The sequence below is a fragment of the Hypanus sabinus genome, chromosome 2 (genome assembly GCF_030144855.1).
Source record: "Hypanus sabinus isolate sHypSab1 chromosome 2, sHypSab1.hap1, whole genome shotgun sequence".
Taxonomy (NCBI): domain Eukaryota; kingdom Metazoa; phylum Chordata; class Chondrichthyes; order Myliobatiformes; family Dasyatidae; genus Hypanus; species Hypanus sabinus.
In genome coordinates, this window is record NC_082707.1 from 46,700,687 (window position 1) to 46,727,927 (window position 27,241).

At 42.5% G+C, this 27,241-nt stretch overlaps 1 protein-coding gene across 1 annotated transcript in view; it reads left to right on the forward strand.

Moving 5' to 3' along the window:
* Window positions 1-4,868: 4,868 nt before the first annotated feature.
* Window positions 4,869-27,241, forward strand: part of LOC132403496 (uncharacterized) — a 47,494-nt gene continuing 25,121 nt past the window's right edge. Inside the window, exons 1-3 of the mRNA XM_059986901.1 lie at window positions 4,869-5,409; window positions 8,648-8,818; window positions 10,400-10,451. Coding sequence (XP_059842884.1) covers window positions 4,869-5,409; window positions 8,648-8,818; window positions 10,400-10,451 — 764 coding nt within the window. The remainder of the gene's footprint in view (window positions 5,410-8,647; window positions 8,819-10,399; window positions 10,452-27,241) is intronic.

Sequence of the window (27,241 nt, forward strand, 5' to 3'; positions counted from 1 at the left end):
ATCCACGCACCTATCCAAACTTCCCTTAATCGTTGAAATTGAGCTTGCATGCACCACTGGGCAAGTCATTCCACTCTCTCATGAAGAAGTGAAGAAGCTTCCCCTCATGTTCCCCTTAAACTCTTCATCTGTCACACTTTAACCCATGACCTCTGGTTGTTGTTACACCCAATCTCAGTGGGAAAAGCCTGCTTGCATTTACCCTATCTATTCCCCTCATAATTTCGTACACCTCTATCCCATCTCTTCTCAATCTTCTGCTTTCCAAGGAATAAAGTTCTAACCTATTCAATCTTCCCTTATAACTCAGGTCTTCCAGACCAAGCAACATCTTTGTAAATTTTCTGTGTACTCTTTCAACCTTATTTACATCTTTTCTATAGGTAAGTGATCAAAACTGCACACAGTACTCCAAATTAGGCCTCACCATTGACTTATACAACTTCAATGTAACATTTCATCTCCTGTACTCAATACTTGGATTTATGAAAGCCAATGTGACAAAGCTTTCTTTACAGCCCTGTCCACATGTGAGGCCATTTTCAATAAATTATGGACCTGTAATCCCAAATCCCTTTGTTCTGTTATACTTCTCAATCTCTGACCGTTCACTATGTAAGACTTATCCTAGCTAGTTCTCCCAAAGTGCAGTACCTCGCACTTGTCTGAATTAGATTCTATCTGGCATTTTTCAGCCCATTTTTTTCAGCTGGTTCAGATCCTGCTGCAAGCTATGATAGCCTTCCTTGCTGTCCACTACCCCTAAATCTTGGTGTCACCTGCATATTTGCTAACTCAGTTAACCGTGTTATCATCCAGATCGTCGATATAGTTGGAAACAACAACAGACCCAGTTCTTCTGAAGCACCCCACTAGTCACAGGGCTCCAGTCAGTGAGGCAACCATATGCTACCACTCTCTGGCTTCTCCCGTAAAGCCAATATCTAATTCAATTTACTACCTCCTCTTGTGAACCTTCTTGACCAACCTCCAAAGTGGAACCTTGTCAAGTGCCTTACTAAAGTCGTCAACTTTCCTGGTAATTTCCTTGAAAAACTCTATAAGATTGGTTAGACATGACCTATCATTCACAAAGCCATGCTGATTATTCTTAATCAGTCCATGTCTACCCAAATGCATGAATATCCAGTCCCTCCGAAAACCTTCCAATAACTTTCCCATTACTAATGCCAGGCTCATCGGCCTATAGTTTTCTGGTTTATTTTTAGAGCCTCTCTTGGTTTACTATAAACCGTCAGGTTAGATCTATAGTCTCTCAAAAGCAGTGGTAGAGGAGTATGCCTCATGATCAACTCCTCTTGGTGCACAAACCCTAGTTCTGCTCACCAGACCTGTAATATCTCACAATTAAGTGCCGTCCATTTTCGCTGACAATCAACACTGGCGCACTTCAGGGGTGTGTGCTTAGCCCATTGCTCTACTCTCTATATACCCATGACTGTATTGCTAGGCATAGCTCAAATGCCATCTATAAATTTGCTGATGATACAACCATTGTTGGCAGAATCTCAGATGGAGATGAGGGGGTGTACAGGAGCAAGATATACCAAATAGTGGAGTGATGTTGCAGCAACAACCTTGCACTCAACATCAGTAAGACCAAAGAGCTGATTTTGGACTTCAGAGTAAGATGAAGCAACACATACGAATCCTCATAGAGGGGTCAGAAGTAGACAGAGTGAGCAGCTTCAATTTTCTGGGTGTCAAGATCTCTGACGACATAAACTGATCCCACTCTATCAATACAGTAATAAAGGGGGCAAGACAGTAACTATACTTCATTAAGAGTTTGAAGAGATTTGGTATGTTAACGAACGCACTCAAAAACATTTATAGATGTACTGTGGAGAGCATTCTGACAGGACGCATCACTGTCTGATATAGGGCGGAAGTGCTAAGCACAGGACTGAAAGAAGCTGCAGAGTGATATAAATTTAGTTGGGTCCATCTTGAGTACTCGCCTGCAAAGTACCCAGGACCTCTTCAAAGAGCGGTGTCTCAGAAAGGCAGTGTCCATTATTAAGGACCTCCAGCACCCAGGGCATGCCCTTTTCTGACTGTTACCATCAGACAGGAGATACAGAAGCCTGAAGGCACACACTCAGTGATTCAGGAACAGCTTCTTCCCCTCTGCCATCCGATTCCTAAATGGGCATTGAACCATTGAACATTACCTCAGTTTTAAAATATATATTATGTCTGTTTTTGCATGATTTTTAATCTACACAACTCTCTGAACTTTAGTGTGATCTTGTACAATAGCTGCTCCCATACCAGCCTGTAAGAATGCTCTCCACACTACATCTGTAGAAATTCACAAGTGTTTTTTGTGACATACCAAATCTCTCAAACTCTGAATGAAATATAGCTGCTGTCTTGCCTTCATTATAGCCGCATTGAAATGTTGGGTCCAGGTTATGTCCTTCAAGATATTGACACCCAGGAGCTTGAAATTGTTCTCTCTCCACTTCTGATTCTTCATAGAAGAATATAGAAATCTACAGCACATTACAGGCCCTTCAGCCCACAACGTTGTGCTGACCATGTAACCTACTCTAGAGCTGGTTGGTGGTGTTTTAGATAGTGTGGAGGGTTGTTGTAGTTTACAAAGTGACGCTGATAGGTTGCAGAAATGGGCTGAGAAGTTCAAACTGGAAAAGTGAGGTTTGATTTGGAAAGTCAAGCATGAAGTCCAAGTACAGGGTTAATGGCAGAAATTTTGACACTGTGGAGAAACAGAGGGATCTTGAGAATCACACACATAGATGGCTTAAAAATTGCCACTTAAGTTGATATAGTTGTTGAGAACTTGTATGGTGTGTTGGCCTTCAATCATCGACGGCCAGAGTTCAAGAACCATAGGGCTATGTTGCTGTCCTACATAAATGGGATATTGTGTTCAGTTTGGGTTCCTCATTATTGGAAGATTTAGAGAGGGTGCAGAAGGGTTTTACCAGAATGATGCCTAAATTAGAGAGGATGTTTTATTAGGATAAGTTGAGTGAAGTAAAGAATTTCTTCTTGGAGTGAAGGAGACTAAGATATGATTTGATAGAGGTTGATAAAATGGACAGCTAGCAACCTTTTCACAGGGTAGAGATGGCTAATACAAGAGGGCATATTTTTAATATGTTTGGAGGAAAGTGGTGGGGGGAGTGGTGGACGTCAGAGTTACCAGGTTGGTGCCATGGCGAGAGAGCATGTCTTATGAAGATACTTTGAGTGAGCTGGGCCTTCCCTCTTTAGAACAAAGGAGAATGAGAGGTGCTTGATAGAGATGTACAAGATTATAAGAGACATAGAGTGGATAGCCGGAGACTTCTTTCCGGGGTGGAAATCACTCTTTGCAAGGGGGTATAAGTTTAAGGTAATTGCAGGAAAGTATTGAGGGGATGCCAGAATTCGGTTTTTGCACTGCGTTGCCACATGATGGTACAGGCAGATACATTAAGGACCTTCACAGCAAGCTGGAGGAACTCAGCAGATCAGGCAGCATCCGTGGAAATGAGCAGTCAACGTTTTGAGCCAAGACCTTCACCCTGACTGCTCGTTTCCACGGCAGCATGTTACTCCAGCATGTTCTACGTGTTGCTTTGATCCCAGCATCTGCAGTGTACTTCGTGTTTACATTAAGGACATTTAATAGACACATGGATGCAATAAAAATGGAGGGCTATGTGGGAAGGAAGGGATATATCAATCTTGGAGTAAGTGGGAAAATCAACACAACATCATGAGTTGTTGAATCAACACAACATCACTGTTCTCTGTTCTACAAAGTTGAACCGCAATGCATCTTACGTTTTACACAAACAACATGAAGAAAGTTACATTTCATGAGATTAGAATACTGTATGACATTTTTCAATTGAATTGTTATTGGGAATACATTTTCCTGGTAAATGTTTGAGGAACTTCAGATATAGCAAGAAATATAATCTGTATTATTATTTTTTAAAACTGATGTAAAATTAAATAATGACTTTATATTCTAATAGCTGTCCGTTCCATAAATATGAAGTATTTATTTTCTAAACACACTTCTCGTCTTTTTTACTTCACAGGAACATGATTTCCAAATGGTTTTTGGGTATTCTTACTCTGCACTTCTACGACTTGCTCTTGTGATTGCGAGTTCCTATATCATCTCTTTGTTTGTAACGAAGGACCCATGAAAGAAATGCCAGTGAATATACTTTCCAATGTTACTGAAATACACGTGATAAATACTAATATTAGCACATTAAGATCTGGAGCCTTTAAGAATTATCCTGCAACAGTGAAGGGAATTGATTTTATGAATAGTTTAATATTGACAATAGAAATTGGGGCCCTGACGGTCTCAGTAATCTCACTCATCTTGAGGTAGATGATAGCCCACTGGAAACATTGAATGTTGGGATTTTTTTCAACTTTCCACAACTGAAGAATCTCTTCCTGACAACAAATCATATTAAGAATCTAGAAAAGGGATTATTTGATAAACTTCTGAAATTAGAGGAACTGTGTTTGTTTGACAATAGCTTACACAAGGTTCCTCATGGAATATTTGACAAACTTTCACAGCTTCAAAAATTGCAAGTAGGATGAAATGAGATAAAGAATTTTCCTGCACGAATATTTGATAGCATTAGAAAACTCAAAGTTCTTCGACTTCGCAATCAGATTGCTAATCTCCCAACAGCTATTTTTGACCATCTCTCAGAACTCACTGAGCTTTCTTTGACATTTTTTCTAAACTTATTGTGTTAGAAAAGTTGTTTTTGGAGTCAAACACCTTCACAGAACTTCCTGAAGGGATTTTGAACAATTTGACAAAATTATCTCGCTTGAAACTGGACTCTAACATGATCTCCAGTCTTCCTGCTAATGTATTTGAATTCACTCCAAAACTCATTGAACTTTCCTTGACAGAAAACAAACTTCTCACTCTTCCTGATAAAGTGTTCAGTAAACTGTTTAACCTGGCTAAACTTCTACTGAGCAAGAACCAGATCTCAACTATTGGAAAGAAAGCTTTCAGTGGCCTTAAACATTTGAGTGATCTTCAGCTGCAAGGAAACAATATTAGCACGTTGGACAATGAAGTTTTTGAAGAATTATCCAAGTTGAAAAAGCTGAATCTTGCCAATAATCAGTTGTTTAATATGCCTAATGGAACCTTTAATAATTTGCAATTTCTTTCTTCCTGTGGACTCGACCTGCAGAATAACCCCTTTGTTTGCGACTGTCAATTAATATACCTGAGAAAGTGGATGAAGGCAAATGAAAGGAGAGTAAAATCAGCGAGTAAATTGTTATGTGACAGTCCTGTTGATAGAGCTGGATTGACTATTCTATCTTTAAAAGAGGAAGAATTTATCTGTTTAACTACAACGGCACTAACTACTATTCCATAAGTTGAAACTTTGATGACTACATTATTAACTGCCGTGAATACCTTTACAACAGAAGGAACTTCAAATCACCAGAAGCTGTGAAGTTACACCAGAAACTTCAAATCCTATTGTGACTACAGTATTACCTACTCCCAGTACAACAGAACTCACAACAGAACAGACATCCACATCTGGCACTTCAACACACATTACGACTACAGTATTATCTACTCCCTGTACCACAGAGACTACAGAACAGAGCACCACACCAGAAACTTTAACACCTAGTTTGACTATGGAGTTATCTACTCCCGGTACAATGGAAACTAACAAGAACAGACAACAATATCTGGCATTTCAACACATAATAGGTAAGTTCTCAGGGTCAAACAGTGTGTACGCTAGGTTACTATAGCAAGTGAGAAAAGATATGTCTGCACCTCTGGTGATGATCTTTGCATTCTCACTTGCATAGGAATAGTAACAAAAGACTAGAGGGCGGTAAATGCAAAATAGTATTTCACAGCTCCCTTTTGAACTGCCTGAAGGGATTTTGAACAATTTGACAAAAATAACTCGCTTGAAACTGGACTCTAACATGATCTCCAGTCTTCCTGCTAATGCATATATGTCAAACTCAAGGCCCGCGGGCCAAATGCGGCCCGCGGTGGAATTATCTTTGGCCCGCGAGATAATATCTAATTGCTATTAAAGCTGGCCCCAGTAATCGAAGCGCCTATGGCGTATGATATGGTTAATGCTGAGTTTATTCAGGTACCAGGTTTTCAGGGTTTTTAGTGTTTATTCGGTTTCCCTGGTTTATTTCCTGAATATCACTAATGAATAAATTTTTCTTCTATTACAGCTGGCCCGCTGGTATATTGCATGCACCACTAATACTACAAATCCCACAATGCACTGCCAGTGCATTGCTTGCGCTTGCCTTACTCTCTCATCAGCATCCTTATGGCGCTAGTCACGTGTGGTCAACTTTCAGCTATCCCTTACCCCAAAAATGGCTGAACGAAAGGTGGACTTTGAAAACAGGGGTTTTCAAGGCAGGTGGGAGGCAGAGTATATGTTCGCAGATATAAAGGGCAAACCTGTTTGTCTTGTGTGCGGAGATGGTGTGGCTGTAATTAAAGAATATAACGTAAGACGACACTATGAAACGAAACACCACAACAAATACAAGCATCTGGACAAGAAACAGAAGCCCGCGATGTGCGGTCAAAAGAGTGGATTGGTGGGCAGGATCCGGGAGAAGATGCGGGAGGAAAATGGTGCAGGTGAGCTGACAGCTTATCACTGCATCATACACCAGGAATCGTTGTGTGGCAAAGCCTTGAAAATGGAAAATATAATGAGCACCATAACACGAGCAGTTAACTTCATAAGAGCCAAAGGTTTAAATCACCGCGAGTTCAAGTCATTTCTGGAGGAGTTGGGTTCAGAATATAATGATTTGCCCTATCATACAGAGGTGCGATGGTTAAGCCAAGGAAAAGTGCTGAAAAGATGTTTCGAGTTGCGTGAGGAGATCTGTCATTTCATGGAAAGCAAAGGGAAAGACACAACAGAGCTCCGGGATAAAAAGTTTCTTTGTGAAATGGCGTTTCTGTGTGACATCACGAGCCATCTCAATGCGCTCAACCTGCAGCTTCAGGGGCGGGGTCGTGTGATCACAGACATGTACGCTGCAGTGAGGGCTTTTAAAACCAAGCTGCGCCTGTGGGAGACGCAGATGCAGCAAGAAAACTTGAGCCATTTTCCCTGTTGCCAAACTATGAAAGAGCAGGTTTCTACCGCAGTGTTCCCACGTGCAAAGTTTGCTGAAAAACTTAGCATACTTGGTGCCGACTTCACACGGCGATTTGCCGACTTTGAAGCCCAAAAAAGCAGGTTTGAACTGCTCAGTAATCCATTTGCAGCTGACGTGGAAAGCGCACCAACCGACATACAAATGGAGCTGATTGAACTCCAACGTAGTGACACACTCAAGGCAAAGTATGACTCGGTGGGCGCTGCACAGTTTCTACGTTTCATTCCCGACACAATGCCCCAGCTGCGTACCCAAGCTGCTCAAATGCTCTCTATGTTTGGCAGTACATATCTGTGTGAACAACTGTTCTCTTTGATGCAGATAAACAAAACATCACACAGGAGTCATCTTTCTGATGAACACCTTCACTCAATTCTGAGGATTTCTTCAGCTCAGAGCCTGACTCCAAACATTGATGAACTTGCATCCAAGATGAGATGTCAAGTATCTGGCTTAGACTAGTGTGAATCACAGAGTGTTGGCCTGTGGAAAAATGTTTTCATTAGAAATTACTCCGGAAAAGCTACAGATAAAGCCATAAGAAATAATTGCAACTGATTTTTTATTTATTTAATGTTCAATGTTGTTTTTGTAGGCAATAACCTAAGCTTTGTTAGTTCCAGGTTAATATGTATAATAAATTCATTTCAATAAGTGTTGCAATAAACGCTGAACCAGTCCAGCCCTCGACTTGTACCGATTTTTTAATTTTGGCCCACTGCATATTTAAGTTTGACACCCCTGTGCTAATGCATTTGAATTCACTTCAAAGATAGTTGAACTTTCCTTGACTAAAAACAAACTTCTTGCTCCATTTTGCAGCGAATGGAGTGAGATGCGTTTTCACTGCGGCTCTACTTTTTATACCTTACGTTCCACTGATAGATCCATTTTAAGTTTGAAGATTTACTATTTTTGTTGAAGGATTTGTGACTTAACTACGATGGCAGGAAGTAAATCCTGTATTGAATTGAGAGGTGCCAAGACCCTTCCCAAAACAGAACAAATTGAACAAATAAAGAAATCGGAGGAACTTTTTACTTCAGAAAAAATGCTCTCTTCAATACAAGATATGAAACTTGAATTTGGTTCGCTTAACACTAAGATTGATAAACTGACAGATGCTAACAGAAAACTTGAAAAATCCTTCTCTACTATTCAAGAGTCTTTGAAGAATTTGGATTTTCAATTTCAGACGCTCAAACAGACTACTCATCGAATTGAGAAGGAACAGGAATCATTCAGGCAAATGAGCAAGAATTGAAGATGTCATCTATGGAAAAGAAAATTAATGAAGTTACTTTGGAGCTATCAAGAACGAAGAAAAAAATGATTGATTTAGACAGTAGAATGCGCAGGAGGAATTTATGTATATTGGGCTTGCCTGAAAATACTGAAACTGATGACCTGTTAAATTTCTTTTCAGATATGCTATATTCACTTTTTAGCGAGATTCTTGAAGCAAACCCTGTACTCGATAGAGCTAATCGAATTCCAGGATCTAGACCCTCAACCAAATTACGTCCACAACCACTCATACTTTGCTTGCACTATTTTACAACCAAAGAAGCTATACTCCAAGAGGCAAGGAAAAGGGGTAAGCTAATCTACAATACAACAGAAATTCGTATAGTGGAGGACTTTGCTCCCGAGATTTTTGCCGAAAGAAGGAAATACCGGGAATTGATGGTTGATTTGTATAAAAGAAAATGTCGCCCGTCGTACATTATCAGGCACGTCTGATAATTTTTCCACCTGACTCTCAGCCACAAAAGATTAAACCTCCAGACGAAGGCTGGGAATTTATTAAAGGATTTAAATCTTTGCTGAATGTAACTTGAATAGGTAATTCCGAGCTGGGAGATGTTTATAGATGCTTTGAGGAAAGTCTGTTTTATGCTTTATGTATGTCCATACAGGACTTGGCTGATTTAATTTTTTTGATTTGTTAATAATTAGTATATATTTACAGCTACTTTGAAGAAAATCTTCCACATTTTATATGTCCACACAGGACCTGGTTAATTTATTTTTTTTCTCTCGCTTGCCTTAATATTAATATAGCTTTGGGTTTGGTATATATATATTTACTTAATTTTTGCATGATTTGTAAGTTTTTAAAAAACCTTCAGTCGTAATATATTATTTGCTTGGGTTTATTCTTTTCTGAATACATGATTAATATACTTTAGATGAATTTAAGATGGCTGTCGCCAGTTATGTTTTATCTATTGTTAGACATAACATTACAACATTTGAAATTTGTTCATCTCTTTTATTATGTCTAAGATCGGTGGGGTAAACATATAACTTTGTTAATACAGCTGCAAAATGGAGACTGGGGTTAAAGGTTGAGCATACGATCTTCTATTGGATCGCTTCTCGGGCTTTGAGGGAGAGGGGCGGGGCTATTAGAATAGTTTTTTTCTCGACTGGGCAGTTCTGAGAGTTTATATTTTGTATCAATCATGTCATTACTTCTGGTCAAGTCAGTGCTGTTGTCTTCCTTTGGATCTAGTTTGCGTTTGCGCAATAGCTTTCTTTATAAAATTTTAAATTAATTCTTAAACATGGATGCTAATAACATTAATATAATTTCTTGGAATTTGAATGGCATGAATCATCCCATTAAGTGTAAAAAGATTTTTAAGAAATTAAAAACACTTCATGCGGATATTATTTTTGCCCAAGAAACTCATGTACGGGGTCAGGTTTTTAAATTCTGGAAGGGCCCTTTATTCATTCTTTATCAATAAATAAAGTTAGAGGGGTATCTATTTTTGTTAACTCTCAAATCCCTTTTGTACATTTTTATACTGTTACTGATTTGATTGGAAGATATTTAATTGTCACTGATTTATTATGTAGCGAGAAGATAGCTTTGGTGTGTGTTTATGCACCTAATTCAGACAGTCCTGAAATTCTTAAGAAGCTATTTTTCACGCTCCCGAATCTAAGTGAATATAAGTTGATTACCGGCATTGACTTTAATTGTTGTCTTAACCCATCGATTGACAGGTCATCAACCAATTTGTTACTTTCTAATAAAGCAAATATTCCTTTCTATCAGAATATGGCTTGGTCAATATCTGGAGATATAAACACCCCAATGACAAAGATTTTTCTTTTTCTTCACACGTTCATCATAAATATTCAAGAATTGATTATTTTTTTCTAGATAAACGATCGTTGTATTCCGTTGCTGATTGTGCATATGATGTCATTGCGCGGTTGGATCACGCACCTTTGAAATTAACTTTGAGGCTCTTTGATAACGTTTTGAAAATGTCACAGTGGAGATTGGATCCCATATTGTTACAAGATCCAACTTTTGTTAGTTTTATCAAGCAACAAATTTCTTTATTTTTTGAACTTAATACAATGGAAGGTATGTCAAATTTGGTTATATGGGATACAATGGAATCCTTTCTTAGGGGACAGATAATTTCATATTCAGCAGGTTTAAGATGGAAAATCAAAGCGGAACTTTTAGTGATTACAAATAAAATTAGAGAGATAGATAAAGCGTCATCAGTAAGACCTAGTGAAGATCTATATAAGGAAAGGGTTGAACTCAAAACACAGCATGATCTGCTTTTGACCTTCTCCATTGAGCAGCAAATTTTTAAATCCAAAAGTCATTTTGTATACCTGGTGATAAATCAGGTAAATTGCTGCCTGATGAGCTGAAGGCAAATATGGTCAGAAGACAGATTTTGAAAATACGTAGACCAGATAGAACAGAAACCTTAGACCCTTATGAAATTAATAAGATATTTATGGACTTCTATTCTAATCTTTATAAATCTGAATTCTCTGATAATACTGTCATTATGAATAGATTTTTGCAAAAATTAAATGTACCTAAAATTTTTATTCAAGATATCAATACACTAGATGTTCCTATTAAACAAGAGGAAATAGCTAGGGCTATATCCTCTATGCAACTAGGGAAAGCCCCAGGACCAGATGGATATACAATGAAATTTTATAAGACCTTTACTGAAATGCTTACATCACATCTTTGTCAAAGTTTCACTGATTCTATATTGTTACGAATGTGCCACAACTCTGAGGGTACAAAGTAGCCCCCTCCTTTTTGAGAATCGCAAGATCGCTATTAATTCGGGTCTGGGACCCAGGAAATGAGAGAGAATCCTTAAGGTTTTGGAATGTGTCCTGGCCTCAGCAAGACAAAGCCACAGATAGCAGCCATTGTCTCTTGGAGACGGAATTGTGTTTTGAGAACTGTACTATTCATTGAAGCCCTCAGGGGACGACCAGAGTGGGCTGGTTGAGGGATTGCATCATCCCAACCTGATTGACATCTGAGACCCCGTGAGTGAGGATAAAAGAGGGTCTGGGGAACAACCCCTTCAGACGCACCAGGAGAAATGCTAGAAATCCCGTGACAGCATTTAATAGTGACAGCCAGTGGAGGGCTTGTGTGCGTCCTTCTCTTGCCTGGGATTGGCGGGCTCACCACAGAAGAACGGCTTAGCTAAAGGAGAGGCCGCAAGTGACCGGCCACACCAACAGAACTCTCGAAGGATCGAAATCATAAAAAGGAAAAGCTGGCAAGTTTCTAAAAATCTCTCTCTTGACTCCAACCAAAGGCTGCAGCCTGAATGAACTGAGTGACTTTTATATTTCCATTGGACAATACATTATCCCCTAGACAATGATAGAGCTTATTTCTTATTGATTATTATTATACCTGCACTTTTAGATTTAGTATTGACGACGTATATTATCTGTATGTTTGCATTGATATTATTTTTGTGTATTTTTACTAATAAATTCTGTTAAAAATAGTACCATCAGACTTCAATGGACCTCTCTATCTTTGCTGGTAAGTGACCCAGATATGGTGTTCATAACAATATCCTCTGGGAATCTTCCAAAAACTTTTTATGAGGCATCAATTTCATTGATTCCTAAAAAAGGAAAAGATCGATCTGAATGTGCCTCCTATAGACCAATTTTCTTATTGAATGTGGATCTTAAAACTTTCCCTAAAATTCTGGCCAATAGGATTGAGAATAATTTGCCTACTGTTATTTCAAATGATCAAACTGGATTTATTAAAAATAGGTATTCACATTTTAATATTTGAAGATTGTTAAATATTATTTATTCTCCCTCAGTTAAAGAATCTGAATGTATTGTTTCTCTCGAAGCAGAGAAAGCTTTTGATAGGGTGGAATGGACTTAGTTATTTCAGGTTTTGGAGAGATTTATTTTTAGTCTGGGATTTATTTCCTGGATCAAACTGATTTAAAAGCCCCGATGGCTGCAGTTATAACTAACAATCAAAAATCACCTTATTTTAGACTATATAGTGGAACCTGTCAGGGTTGTCCTCTTAGTTCTTTATTATTTAATTTGGTTTTAGAACCACTTGCTATTGCTCTTAGGGATTCCAACTCTGTTCCGGGTATTAAGAGAGGGGATAAAGTACATAAGGTTTCATTATACGCAGATGATTTATTAGTTTACATTTCAGCCCCTAGGAAATCTATTCCCTCTATGTTATCCATATTTACTGAATTTAGTACTTTCTCTGGATATGAATTATTTCCACTTAATAATTATTCTGATCATTATGATCAAATACCTTTTTATATTGCTAAAATTATTTTACCTATCTTGGTTAAAATAACTAAAAATTTTAAAGATCTATATAAATATAATTTTCTTCCTTTAATTGAACATACACGACAAATGCTTTCCAAACGGTCGCCTATGATGACGTTGTTAATTGGTCAAATAAGTGCTATAAAAATGACAATTTTACCCAAACTTTTATACATGTTTCAAGCTGTTCCATCCTTTGTCCAGACAATGTTTTTTGATAAAATAGATTCTATAATCCAGTCATATATATGGAATAATAAGGGTTCTAGAGTGAGTAAACCTTTATTGCAAAAATTGAAAAAAGATAGAGGCTTGGCTTTACCAAACTTCATATTTTATTACTGGGCAATTAATATTCATTATATTACTTTTTGGATTCACTGTATATATAACCAGGACTGTCCTTCATGGTTGGACTTGGAGGAGAACTCGGTAAGGGGGTTCTCTTTGGCTTCTTTACTGGGAGCTCCTCTTCCCTTTTTGTTTTCTGGGATTGGTAGACAAGATCTTAGTTCTATTGTTAGACATATGTTAAAAATTTGTTTCAATTTCACAGATTTTTTGACTTAAATAACTTTGTTCTTTCTAGTAATATCCACCTTAACTATTTTTTTAAACCATCAATTTTAGATAAGGACTTTTACAAATAGAAAACTAAGCTAATAAAAACTTTTTTTAGATTTGTTTTTAGAGGATTGTTTAATGTCTTTTTCTCAGCTAGTGGAGAAATATGATATATCTAATGCACAATTTTTTAGATATTTACAAGTCAGGGATTTTGTACGTGATTTGTTACCATTTGCGCATTTACCAAATATGATAGATGTTATCTATCAGCTTAATCAAGTTCAAAAAGGATTGACAGCCATTATATATAAATGGCTATTGAATTTACAAATGATGTCTAATGATAAGGTTAAACATGCTTGGGAATTGGAACTTCAAGAGTCACTTTCAAATGATCAATGGAATAAAATTTGTAATTTAGTTAACAATTCATCTATCTGTGCCCGTCACTCCTCGATTCAGTTCAAGGTAGTACACAGGGCGCATATGTCAAAAGATAATCTAGCACATTTTTTTCTAATATAAATCCCACCTGTGACAGATGCAACACTGAGGTGGCTACCTTAACTCATATGTTTTGGTCCTGCATAGAGTTAAATAATTTTTGAAGAGATGTTTTTCAAATGTTATCAAAAGTCATAGCTTTGGACCTACAACCCAATTCATTTATGGCAATTTTTGGGATTATTCCAAAGGAAGCAGGAAATGTTCCTGCTTCCGCTCAACGCATGATAGCTTTTTCAACTTTATTGGCTAGGAGAGCTATTCTATTGTATTGGAAGGATCCCAATTCACCTACCATTTTTTTCTGGCTCTCCTCCATTATGTCGTGTTTAAGTTTGGAGAAAATTAGGAGTCGGATGTTTGATACATCTTTTAAATTTGAGCAAACTTGGTGACCTTTTATTCAATATTTTCATATGATCCAATTCTTTTTACTTTTTCAGTTAATCTTTTTTTTTCTTCTCTGAGAAGTTTTAGATTTGACCAGAAGGATTATTCCTTTTTTATAATTGTATCCTCAAAATGGACTGCCCCGTCCCACCCTTTTTTTTTGTTTTAGGTTAGTTTAGTCTTCTTTTTCCTCTCAATAACAGAAATTTTAGAGTCTTTTTTTCTATGAATTGTTAAGAGGAGATGTGGTTCTTTTTATTTTCCTTTACATTAGCTTAAAACTATGTAAGATTTTGACAGTGTATATTCCTTTGTACTATTATTGAAATATGTATTTGAGATAACTTCTCCTCTGACTTGTATTTATCCTTATTCTTTTAAATCAATAAAAAAGATTGAAAATGAAGTCAGCAAGTAAATTGTTATGTGACAGTCCTGTTGACAGAGTTGGATTGACTATTCTATCTTTAAAAGAGGAAGAATTTATCTGTGTAGCTACAAGAACAATGACCTTATGAACAACTGTTTGGCCAAGAAAAAACAGAGTATAATTAAGCTAGCAAAATGTCTCCCCATCACTACCCTACCAAATATCAATGGATGTGGAAACAGGAGCTGTAATGTAGCAATTGTACTCTTGATAGAAACACATTGATGTAACTTGAAGATATTCAGTGGTCAGGTTGTTTAATCTGTCTGATCCATCACCAAGTGGATACTGTTTGTTAAGGGCTGACAGATTTTTTCTCTTCTGAAATGGTTGCAGGGTGCGGGTCGGTGATTGCTCTCCATGGAAGGACTGAGTTCGAGCCTTCACTATCCTCGATGCTGATGAAGAATGTTTTCAAAATTCTGAGGGTTATGTGTGTAATTCTTGCTTTGGCTAGTGGCTTAACACAGGGAGTGATAACCCCTGGCCCAGCCAAACATAAGAAATCTCGTTTGGGTAGATGCCGCGCGATGTGTCCCCTGTTACAAACCAGTACCCCAAAATAACAAACAATATGCAATATGCAGTTAAATGATTCAGCTTTATAATTCTTACTTTGACTGTGTGGTTAGTAATGAAACAAAACAAAAGAGCCCAATCTTATTAAACAGTCGGTTGCACAAAGTTGGAGCTCACTGATAAATTGATTGTCCACCATCGGCCTCCTCCGATCTTTGCTGCCCTTGGGACCCTTGCTCCAAGTCCACCCTGTCTGGTGGTCTACCAATGATTGTCTCCATTTTCGTCTTCTCTCCTCGGCTAAAAAGATTGTGAAAATCTTTCTTCCATCTCACAAGAAAGAACAACAGCATTCCTAACCCCGTTATCTCTAGTCATAACACAAACATTGCTGCTACAGAGAAACCATTACATTATCAGTGAAACCTTACAGCATGTTACACTCACCCCCCCACCAAATTCAGTCATGTCCTCATGACGTTGAGATAATTTGCCAACCCTTTCTGCAAAACACAAAGCCCAATCCAGGAGTCAAAGGCAGTGACATAGCTCCCCAACACAGTAGGGGTCACACTCTGTTCCCCTGGTGCTACGTAGGCCAACCTACCTGGTGGTCTCCTAATTCAAGAGATGCAAGCTCGTACTGTGAATGTTACTTTAAGAGCTCCTGAGTGAGGTGGGATTATGATGTCAGTCACAAGCTGTGGCAGCCTGCTGCGGGGGTGGGGAGGAGGAGGAGGAGGAGAAGAGAGAGAGAGAGAGAGAGAGAGAACGAGAACAAATGAACAAGCTTAGACTGCAAGCTGCTGGAGCAGTTTGCAATAATATGGGTAAAGTCGGCTACTTACCCAAGCCCAAAAGAGTGGGTTATTTAATGACTTGAATGTGTGCCTGTCACTTCCTATTATCCATATGTGGATTTCTGTTGTGAAGTATCCTGTGGAACCACTTTCGTTAACCCTTGCCTGCATTTGGGTGTGCTCTGTGTTACCACTTGGAAGAAGGGATATTTCCATGGTATGGCACCTATTTCTATGTGGATTTCGGAATGACTCGCAGGACAGGATCTTTGACGACTGTCATTCTGTTTACACAGCGGGGAACTTGTGGAATTCGACATAGTCGCCTTCTCTCTGTGTCATATCCTGGATCACAAATCTCTCTCCCATCATTTTCTTCGGGGATTACTGAACTTTTCTACTTTACTTTCTTAAGACTTTAAGAATTGTCCTAAACTTGATTGTTTGGGAGCCACACACATGTATACGCATAACACTGTTAACTTCCGTTATTTTATTTAAGTTACTATATTATAAGTAGATAATATTAAAGATAGTGGTTGTAACGTTCTCGTTCGGGTGTAACTGATAACGCTGAATTAAACGCCGAGATAAACCACAGTCAATGAAAACCAGGTCGCAGTAAGATTAACCATTTACTGTTCACTCTTCACATTAACATATGGTGAAAACTGTTGATAAAACAATACAAGATTGATACAGTATTTGTTCCTTTCTTAACATTACATTTCCATTGTAAATACTTGTAAAAGTGACTATAACTACATTACATTAAGGTGCAGTATACAGGCAGAGTTTACCCACGCCATTGACTACTTTAAATACACTTCAATGCAAACTATCCGCAACTCTTTAACTAACAAAAACATAAACATTATCGACTGTCGTTACTTTTAACAGGATCGGCGTTAACATCTTAGTTCAATATATCGATTATCTATTAACTTACAGCATTGCTCTCACTGTGATTTCTAATGCTTGCAAAACAACTTCTGCTCGGGTCTGCCTCATGGTGAGCCCCCACCCTTGCGTTAATCTCAAACCGGTATTTCCCCACAAGATGCGGCGAAACCGGATGTGACGTCATCGCATGCCGATATATTTTACAGGCAATGAATATACTTTAAACACTTCTAATTCTAACTAGAAAATACTAACAAATGAATTACTAAGCGAAAATATTATAACTAAATAACTGCCATAAAGACAACACACTCCCCGCCTGACCTTCGTAAGGTCACAATGAACAGAGTACAAAACTTAGTCTCTTAATCAGTCATTAGGTAGAAGTAGAATAACTTCTGTAACTGGCCTTTGGTAAATTTTCACATCGCCTTGGTCGGTAGTCTTCAACTCGATCTTCCTGACATGTCCATCCCCACTAGGGAATGTAGCAGTGATTCTGGCCATTGGCCAGCTGTTACGGGCGATTTGCTTGTCCCTGAGCAGTCTCCAGTGAGACCAGAATCGATTTGCCAGAGCCTGGACTTGTCTCCATTGCTTTGTGTACAAATCCTTGTCTGAGAAGTCTCCTGGTGGAGGAGGAGCTCCTGCATTCTGCGTAAGGAGCGTTGATGGCGAAAGTATGAAGGGGTTTTCTGAGTCAGGAGACACAGGTAGGAGTGGTCGTGCATTTATAATGGCTGTGATCTCTGCCATTTAGGGTGCACAGTACCTCGTGGGTCAATTGGGTGCGTTGCTGCATCTCAGGTTTCCTTTTCCAGGTTTTTTGTAAGGACGAGAACCGCTTGACTGCCTGCTCTTTGTTATTTGGTGAGCGCTGGCGTGGTTCTCTGAAAGGCAATGGGGCGACTCCATTATTTGCTTCGTCTCTGAAGACCTTGGTGTCCTTTGTTTTTAAGGAAATGGCATCTTGAGCTGATTGTGCAAGTTTATTACCATGCTCGGTTTGAACGAAAACTGACTGACCTAGCGTCTCGTCAGTTACCTTATGCTTGTTAATGCCTTGTTGTGCTTCCTTAATGCACGGGACACTTGTGCAGGGTTGAAAAATTGGATGGCGGCCACTCTCTAGCACATTGGTCTTGAGTGTGTTAACCGTCGGTTTGTGTACATTGCCAGGGCACACCCCTCCTATCACCACTCAGCCTAGATCCAGGCATTGCGCAAAGGGGGCGTCGTGTGGTCCATTGACCTGCTGCCTAACCTTGTGCACCGGGAGAACGTCTCTCCCTAATAGCAGGAGTATTTCCGCTTTTGGGTCCAGTTCTGGGATGTGTTTGGCAATGTGGTGGAGATGTGGCTGGTGTAGTACCGCACTTGGTGTCGGGATCTCAGCGGGGTTATTCATGATTTCATTGCACTCTAAGAGCGGAGGGAGACAGATGACGACTTTACCATCCAGGGACTCAATCTGGATGCCTTCTGCCTTCCTTCCTTGGGTTTCCATGTTGCCTGAGCAAGTTCTGAGGTAGTATGGGAACTGCTCACTCTCAATGTTGAACAATTTAAAGAACTCTGGACTGACTAGTGAGCGATTGCTCTGATCGTCCAGAATCACATAGGCTTTGATGGCCTTGTCTTTGGCTCCTTTAGGGTACACCTTAGTGAGGCAGATCTTGGAACAAGAACGGCTTGACTGACCTTGACCGCAAACTCCTGTACAGTTCGTGCTGACAACTGTTGACCTAGAGTGAGCCTCTCCCTCCCCGCCGTCCTGTTGTGGGGGTGAAGGAGCGTTGTCGGTTTGCGGTGACAGGCCGGGATGCATGGCCCTGATGTGATCAGTGCTATCACATTCCGGACACTTCACGGTGATCGTACACTCTTTGGCGAGGTGAGAGGTTAAGGAACAGCATCTAAAACATATTCTTTTCTCCTTGAGAAGGGCCGTCCTCTCTTCAAGGGGTTTTTCCCTAAACATTCTGCATCCTTTGAGGGGGTGAGGTTTGTTATGCAATGGACAATACTTGCTAGGGTCGTTATCAATTGTAAGGGCTTCAGTCTTGAGCACTGAGATGGGTTTATCAATGTTGAAAACATTCGAAGGGGATCTACCTGGCTTGGTGTAAATCGTACTGCTTCCTGGACCCGCGAGGCTAGGGTCGTTTCGCTTCTTCGCCTCCCTGCACACAAACCTAGTGAGGAGCTTAAAGGGAGGAAATCGATCATTGTGCTCTTCCTTGTAATCTAAAGCAACGGACAGCCACCTGTCCTGTAGCCCAAATGGAAGTTTGTCCACGACTTGTCTAATCCCGGATGGAGTATCTAGGTATACTAGACCAGCTGAGTAGCCATCTTCTTTGGCGCCTTGGATCTCCATGAGTAAATCTCCGAATTCTCTTAACTTGATGTGATCTGTAGCTGACACCTTAGGAAAGTTTTCCAGATGTCGATATAGCGCCGCTTCAATAATTTTGGGGGCCCCATAGCCCTCCCGAAGTCTCTCCCACGCTTTGCTTAAGGCTAGCTCGGGTTTGTTGATGTACATTGAACGTATGCGTCTCACCTGTTCGCGTGATTCTTTTCCCAGCCATTTCGCTATAAGGTCCAACTCTTGGGTTGCTCTGAGCTGGACTCCGTCGATAGCGTTGGTGAATGTGGAGTACCATGCACGGTAATTTTCAGGTTTATCGTCAAACCGGTACAGTCCCGAAGTGACGAGATCCTGTCGTGCTAAATACTGCATCGTGGGATCAACTGTAAGCGGCATGCGGGCTGGGGAAATACATTGGCGCGTATTTGACTGAGGGCGTACATTTCTTATGGAATTCGCTATCCCGGATCCAACCTCTACAACTCTTCTCTCCAAATCTTGTAAGTTTGGTGTCGAGAAGTATTGGTTGTCAGCTCTTTCATTCTCGACTTCATCGCGGAGTTGCGAGTGTAAGTTGTCTTCCTCGTATGGATGTGATGCAATTGAGCCTCTCTGAGGTTCCTCGTGGCACGGGATGTTATCGAATACGTATGGAGAGGAAGGACGAGCCTGCCTGCCTATTTGAGATTGGACATAGTCGCTTGTGCGTTCCAATCTGGTCCTTTCTGAAGTAGATCTTACTTCAACCAGATCATGCATTCCTTCAGCTTCTTCTATGTACTCTGCTTCCACCTTGGCAGCTTCTTCTTCTCTTTCTAGCTGCAGCACTTGCAACTTTGTCGATATCTTTGCCATTTCCAACTGGGTTTCGGCTTCTCTGGCGGCCGCTTCCATTTCTCTGGCAGCCTTTTCCTTCTGGATTCTTGCTTCTCTGGCAGCCTGTTCCATTTTCAAATCTGCTTCTTGTCTGGCGTAACGCAGTCGACCCTGGTGGCTTCTGCCTTACCCTTGCATGGGTGGACTTACTTGATGTCGCTCTACTGCCCTGGTCGCTGGGCGGCGTCGACTTGATGCTGGATCGAGATGACATTGCAGCACTTGAAACACCTGATAATGCCGCTTTTTCACTATAACGTTCTCGTTTGGGTGTAACTGATAACGCCGAATTAAAAGCCGAGATAAACCACAGTCAATGAAAACCAGGTCGCAGTAAGATTAACCATTTACTGTTCACTCTTCACATTAACATATGGTGAAAACTGTTGATAAAACAATACAAGATTGATACTGTATTTGTTCCTTTCTTAACATCACATTTCCATTGTCAATACTTGTAAAAGTGACTATAACTACATTACATTAAGGTGCAGTATACAGGCAGAGTTACCTACGCCATTGATTACTTTAAATACACTTCAATGCAAACTATCCGCAACTCTTTAACTAACAAAAACATAAACATTATCGACCGTCATTACTTTTAACAGGATCGGCGTTAACATCTCAGTTCAATATATCGATTATCTATTAACTTACAGCGTTGCTCTCATTGTGATTTCTAATGCTTGCAAAACAACCTCTGCTCGGGTCTGCCTCGTGGTGAGCCCCCACCCTCGTGTTGATCTCAAACCGCTATTTCCCCACAAGACGCGGCGAAACCGGATGTGACGTCATCGCATGCCGATATATTTTACAGGCAATGAATATACTTTAAACACCTCTAATTCTAACTAGAAAATACTAACAAATGAATTACTAAGCGAAAATATTATAACTAAATAACTGCCATAAAGACAACACAGTGGTTTTAATATTAAAACCCGACTCACTTGTGATCGGCTGCTGCTGCTACGTAACATCTCCTAATTCTCTGAGACCTCTGCACCCCCTCATCTAACTCTTCATGTTCCGACACTACTGGGGATACTTCCAGTCTACCCGGTAAGGCCTCCCCCGATCTATCACTCGTGCCCACCTGCAACTTGGAGCCCTCTGTCCTGTGATCAAACCCCGCTGCCTCCCACTGCAACCCAGGCTGCCCACAGATAGCCCTACCCCCCCACTTCACCTGATTCAATGGGAAGGGGCTGGGAGTCTCTACCTCAACCAATGGGGAGTTAGTGAAAGGCAGCATACACCCCACATCCGGGTCCTCATCCTCTGAATCAGTACCCCTCTCAGGGGTGGGGGCTGGCCTAACCTTGCCTGTTGGTGGCCTGGTAACCACCCTGTGTTTCTGAGGAGCCCTCTTACTTGGCGTAGGCTCCAAATCAGGCTTTGGGTCTACCTGCACCTCTCAGGGGCAACAGGTGGTTCTGATGGAGAATTTTGACAGGCCCATTCCCATCCTTTGGTTTCACCCGGAAAACTGGTATGTTTGGCATCTGGCTCTCCACTATATAGGCCAGAGCTGCCAGCGTTCAACCAACTTAAGCTTTCCAGGTCGCCCCAAATACCTTATGGGGACTCTGTCTCCCAGCAGGAGTTGAGAACACCTCACCCTTTGATCATACCTTCTCTTATTCCCTTGATTTTGCTGGGCAGCCGCGAGCTCAGCTAATTCATAAGCCCTTTTCAACTCTCTTCTCATGTCAGACACATACTTCAGATAAGTCTTCGGTGGTAAGTCACCCTCATCAGTTGCAAAACAAAGGTCAATGGGCAACCTCGCCTCGCGCCCGAACATCAGATAATACGGCCAGTACCCAGTAGCTTCGTTTCACGCACATTATAATGGTGAACCAGATGCCTAATATGTTGACTCCACCTGCTCTTCTTGCTGATCTTCAGGGTCCCAGGCATGTCTAGCAAGGTCCTCTCTGCCTGGGGATCAAGGTGTGGTCCTCGACTTCTCGACTCCAAGCATGCCCAGTAACTCACGCATGAGTCTGCTCTCAAAGTCCTGCCCCTGGTCTCTATGTATCAACCTGGGAAGGCAATAATAAATGAAATACTCCCAAAATACACTTGTCACCGTAGATGCCCTCTGGTCCTTGGTAGAAAAGTCAGTTAGTTGGGCTCCGTCGGTCATGGTTGACAATGGGTACTGTGCCTCTGGTAGTCACTGGGAGTGGCTTCTCCAGTGTGCAAGCCAAGGCAGAGTTGATGTGGAGATCCGTCTGTTGCCCATGCAGTGGGACCCCCTCTCCATGTTGATGACGGGTCTAAAGGAACGACGAAAGTCGGTACAGTTTGGCGCCAGCAGCATCGCAGGAGTTGCCGTGCCGGTGCTGGGTACGGCAGTCAGCCACCTTCGGGACTCCGACTCTGGATTTTTCCTCGGGGTTTACTCCCAAAGCCTTTCCCATGAGCGGGTATAGCCGTAAGACAGCGGAAGTTTGAAATCGGAGTTCTCCCTCCTAGATGAGCTACCATCCGTGGATAACAAGCTCCATCTGCCCGGAGCAACTGGTTCTAAGACACCAGTGGCCCGCCTTTGCCCCTTCTCCTGTCAGTGAGAACAGCTCTGCCGGGCATAAGAACTATGCCACACGTGAAGGCCAGGAGTTGGACTTGGTTCTCAGAGGCTGTTTGCGACACCATCATGAAGAGCTTTTGTTTAGCAGTGGGAACTCGTCCCCACTACCTTCGGCTCTGACTTCCCTTGGAGCCTTGAAAAAGCCTGAGCATATCTGGTGTTGTGGTCTGTGATGACTAAGACATTCGCCGTGTTGCTGGCTTCAGGTTCCATTAACAGGAAATCCAAACACACCAGGTCCAGAGGCCCCGCACTCCGAAGGTGGGACAAGGGAGCTGCCTGCCTAGGCAGTGTCTTCCGCCATCTGCATCGAATGCATGACTTGCAAGTATTCTTCGACCTCCGACTTCATCCAGGGCCAGTAACCTATAGGTCTTTTCCACTCCCAAATGTCCCGAATCATCATGAAGTGATTTCAATGCCAACCTCCAACACTTCTCGGGCAGAACCAGCTGGCAACGCCGGGGTCTTTCCAGGGCTGACGTGACCTGGTATAAGATCTGGTTCTTCAACTCCAACCGAGGCCATTCTTTCAGTAATGGAGGCACCGAAGCATGTTTTATCTTCTCCGCCTGAGCCATGTCTCCCTTTTCAACCGCGGACCGATTAGTACCAATGCCCTGATCGTCTCGCTGAGCAGCTGCCACTTCCCCAGAACTCAATTCCGGCAGCTGATTTGTCTTCAGAACAGTCAGGTTACAGTAAACTTGGGGAATGGCATCAACAGAAGCCCCCAATTGATCCACTGCTTGACCCCGCCCCTGCTTTCCCTCTGCCTTCATAGTGATGGCAAACTGACACTTGGCCTTCATCCCAGGGGCAGGAACGTTCTCCCACACCTCATCTCTGACCAGTCCCTCATGTGCCCATCGGGACAAAGCATCCACATCAATGTTCCGGCTCCCCGGCCGGTACTTCGGGCTGAAATCATAGGCAGACAACGCTGCCAACCATTGATAGCCTGTGGCATCCAGTTTTGCTGAGGTCAGGATATAAGTCAAGGGGTTGTTTTCCATTCTCACCTCAAACTTGGCCCCCTAGAGGTCGTCACTCAGCTTATCCACCACCGCCCATTGCAATGCCAGAAATTCCAACTTGTGCGTGGGATAGCTTTCTCGGAGGGCTTCAGACTCCAGCTGACAAAAGCAACAGGCCTCAACCCAGTGCTCTGATTCTGAAACAGGATGCCCCCTAAACCCTCTCGGCTGGCATCCGTGTGCAGTACGTACGGCAATTGGGGGTCCAGAAAAACCAGCACTGGCGCCTGGGTCAGCAGCTCATTCAGCGACTGAAAGACCTCCTCACATTTCACATCCCACCTCGGTCCAAAGTGCTCAGACAGGCTAAGATACTCTCCACCCTCCTGCCCCTTTCTTCCACAAGGGAGGGTAACCACACAGAAGCTTATCAAAGGGTGACTCACTTTGGCATAGCTTTCACGAATCTCCAATAATAATCACAGAACCCGAGGAACGAGTGCAGAGCCCTCAGTCTGGGGCCTTGGCCAAGTGATCACCACTTCTATCTTAACGGGGTCTGTAGCTACTCCATCCCATGAGATTATGTGTCTGACATAGCTAACAGACGTTTGGCAGGACTGGCACTTGTCCAGGGAAAGTTTTAACCCTTCAGCTTTCAGGCAGCCCAGCACCTTCAGCAGCCTCGCTTCATGTTCCTCCAAGGTGGATCCAGACACTATGAGGTCATCCAGATATACCAATACCTCAAGCAAGTTTATATTCCCCACCATCTCCTCCATGACCCACTGGAAGGTTGCAGGGGCTCCTGACATGTCCTGGGGTATCCTTTCGAACTGGAAAAATCCCAGAGGAAATATCAATGCCCTCTTCTCTTTGTCGGTCTACTCACGGAGAGCTGGTCATATCCACTCTTCAAGTCCAGCACACTGAACCATCTCACACCATTCAGACGGGCCAGCGTGTCTTCGAACCTCGGGACAGTATACTGGTCAGGGATGTTGCACCCGTTCAGAGTTCTATAGTCCACTCACAGCCGTACCTTCCCGTTCTTCTTTTGGGCCACTACTACTGGGGACACATAGGGGCTTCAGGACTCGGTGATGATCTCAGCTTCCTTCAATTTACGCAACTGCTGCCGAACGTCCTCCACCTCTGCAGGGGCCAGTCGCTGTGACCTCTCTCTGAACGGGGTGTCCTCGGTCACCCGGATAGTGTGACGCAAGCTCTTGGCCACATCAAACTTGCCAGTGGAAAAGACACCTTCCAGCTTCAAAATCTTCTCTACCAGCCTCCTCTTCCAACACGGCGGCACCAGGGAGTCCCTGAAGTTGAATGACACAGTGGTCAACTTTCCCCTTTTCCAGTAGTTTCTCCCTGGTGTGCCTCACGGGGGCACTAGACATTACTGCCACAGGGAACAAATGCGCCGGGGCATCCCCTACTTAAGGCAACTTCCCTCTTCGTAGTGTTCCTGACGATCACTGCCATCCAGCTCACCTGTACAACTGAGGGCTTCTACAGTTCAGGCCTCACCAGTACCCCAGCAGGAAATCCCATCTCTGCCTTGTGATTGTCTGGAGTGTCCACTAAGAGGGCTTTGCCCTCAGGCACGCTGGGAAATTTAGGGGTCCCCATCACTCTCGCTACTTCTCCAGGCCGTAACACCATTGGCTTTGACTGGTTGAACCACACAGTCCCACGTTTAAATTTGGTATCTGGCCCAGGGCTGCCACTCACTTCCTCAAAAGCAGCTCAGAACCCCGGGTGAAGGACAATGTCCCCAAAAAGCTCTCTCCAGCCTTCTCCTTGCAGCCCCCTATGAGCCCCCTCACAAGAGGAGTGTTGGTCCCCACGAGAATTGAAACACCGCAATTCTGAACAGGGTCTGGACAAACCAGCACTAATGTATCAAGAACCTCAGACACTGCACATCGGCCTCCGAGAACTCCAGTTTCACGGACAAATAACCATTGTATGGATAACCACTAGCACTGGGACCCCAAATCTGCAGTACCCTGAATGGGGTCAGTGGTAAATGCTTCAGATACCGGTTGTAAAATGAATGGTACAACAACGTGACCTGAGACCTGGTGTTGAGTATGGCTTTAGCATAAATACCCTCTGTTTGTAGTGACACACTGGAGCATGGACCGACTAAGTTTTCAGGAATAGGGTCTTTCGCTTTCGGGAGTTCCTTGGTACATTGCTGGGAACGTGCTCCCCCAGAGACACCAGGTCATTCCCTCACTGGGTCTCCTCTAAGTTTTCCCAGTGACTCTCCCTGCTGAGGTACTCGGGTCTCCTTCTGGTGTGACACCTGCTGCCAGCAGCCCTCCACATTGTTTGCCCTCTTGGGGAATCTGCCCTCCCCCATCAGCTCCATCATACGGGGGGGGAGGGGTCACACCTGCTGATAACAGCTGAGACACCTCAGTTCTGAACTCTGCCACAATCTCCTCTACTGCTCCCCGGGGTCACCTCACCGCAGGGGACCACTACCGAGGACTGTACCCTGCTGACGGAGTCCTTCCGTGCTTCTGCCACGTTCTCCTCTTCCCGTACCTCTCTGATCAGCTCAACAAAAGATGGAGGGGGGCACATCTTACGAGACTGTCGGAGACCCCAAATAATCAGGTCATGGGACTGGGCACTCCTGGCTATCTGGTCCATTCTTAACTGACCCACCTCAGCCGTTTGAATGACCCCTCTGCACTGCAAGCAAAATAGCTGCCTCTCTAGCTGAAAAATGTAAGCAGAAAGCTTCTCCCCCTTCTCCTTCTGCATGTTCTGAAACCCCAACGTGAGCTCCATTGGGCTTCCAGTCGGACCAAAAGCATCATACAGTGCTTGCAGATCACTGACAGCTGTCGCTACAGGAGATTTCAACCTGACAGTTCTGACAATGTTAGTGGCCCGCCCATTGCAATTTTCAACCAATCTCTGTCGCTTTTTGTGGTGAACTACATATACCTGTCTGGACACGCCCCTCTGCTGACTGCTCCTGTGGCTCCTCCCACAGACCACTGTATAAAGGCGATTGGAGGCACTGCTCCTCCCTCAGTCTCCAGGATGTTGTGTGGTGGGCTCTTGCTGCTGATGGTGCTTTCTTCCAGCCAATAAAAGCCTATCTTGACTCATGTCTCCGAGAGTTATCGATGGTGCATCACTTTTCTTCATCAGAGCACTGCCACACATCTAACAACTGAGAGGTCCACTCCGCCAAAGTCGCATACTTCTCCTCCCCTTTAGGGTGGGCGTTATTCCAGAGAATAGGCAGAGCCTGCCATAGCTGGGACTTTGAATCTGATTTTTCCATTTATTCTCCAGAGAAATAAGGGGGATACTTCCTCAGAATTCTCACTCTTCATCGGGGATGTGGACTAATTAGACGTTCCAAATCCCACCACTCTTTCTCCTCACTTCACAGAAATGATAGAA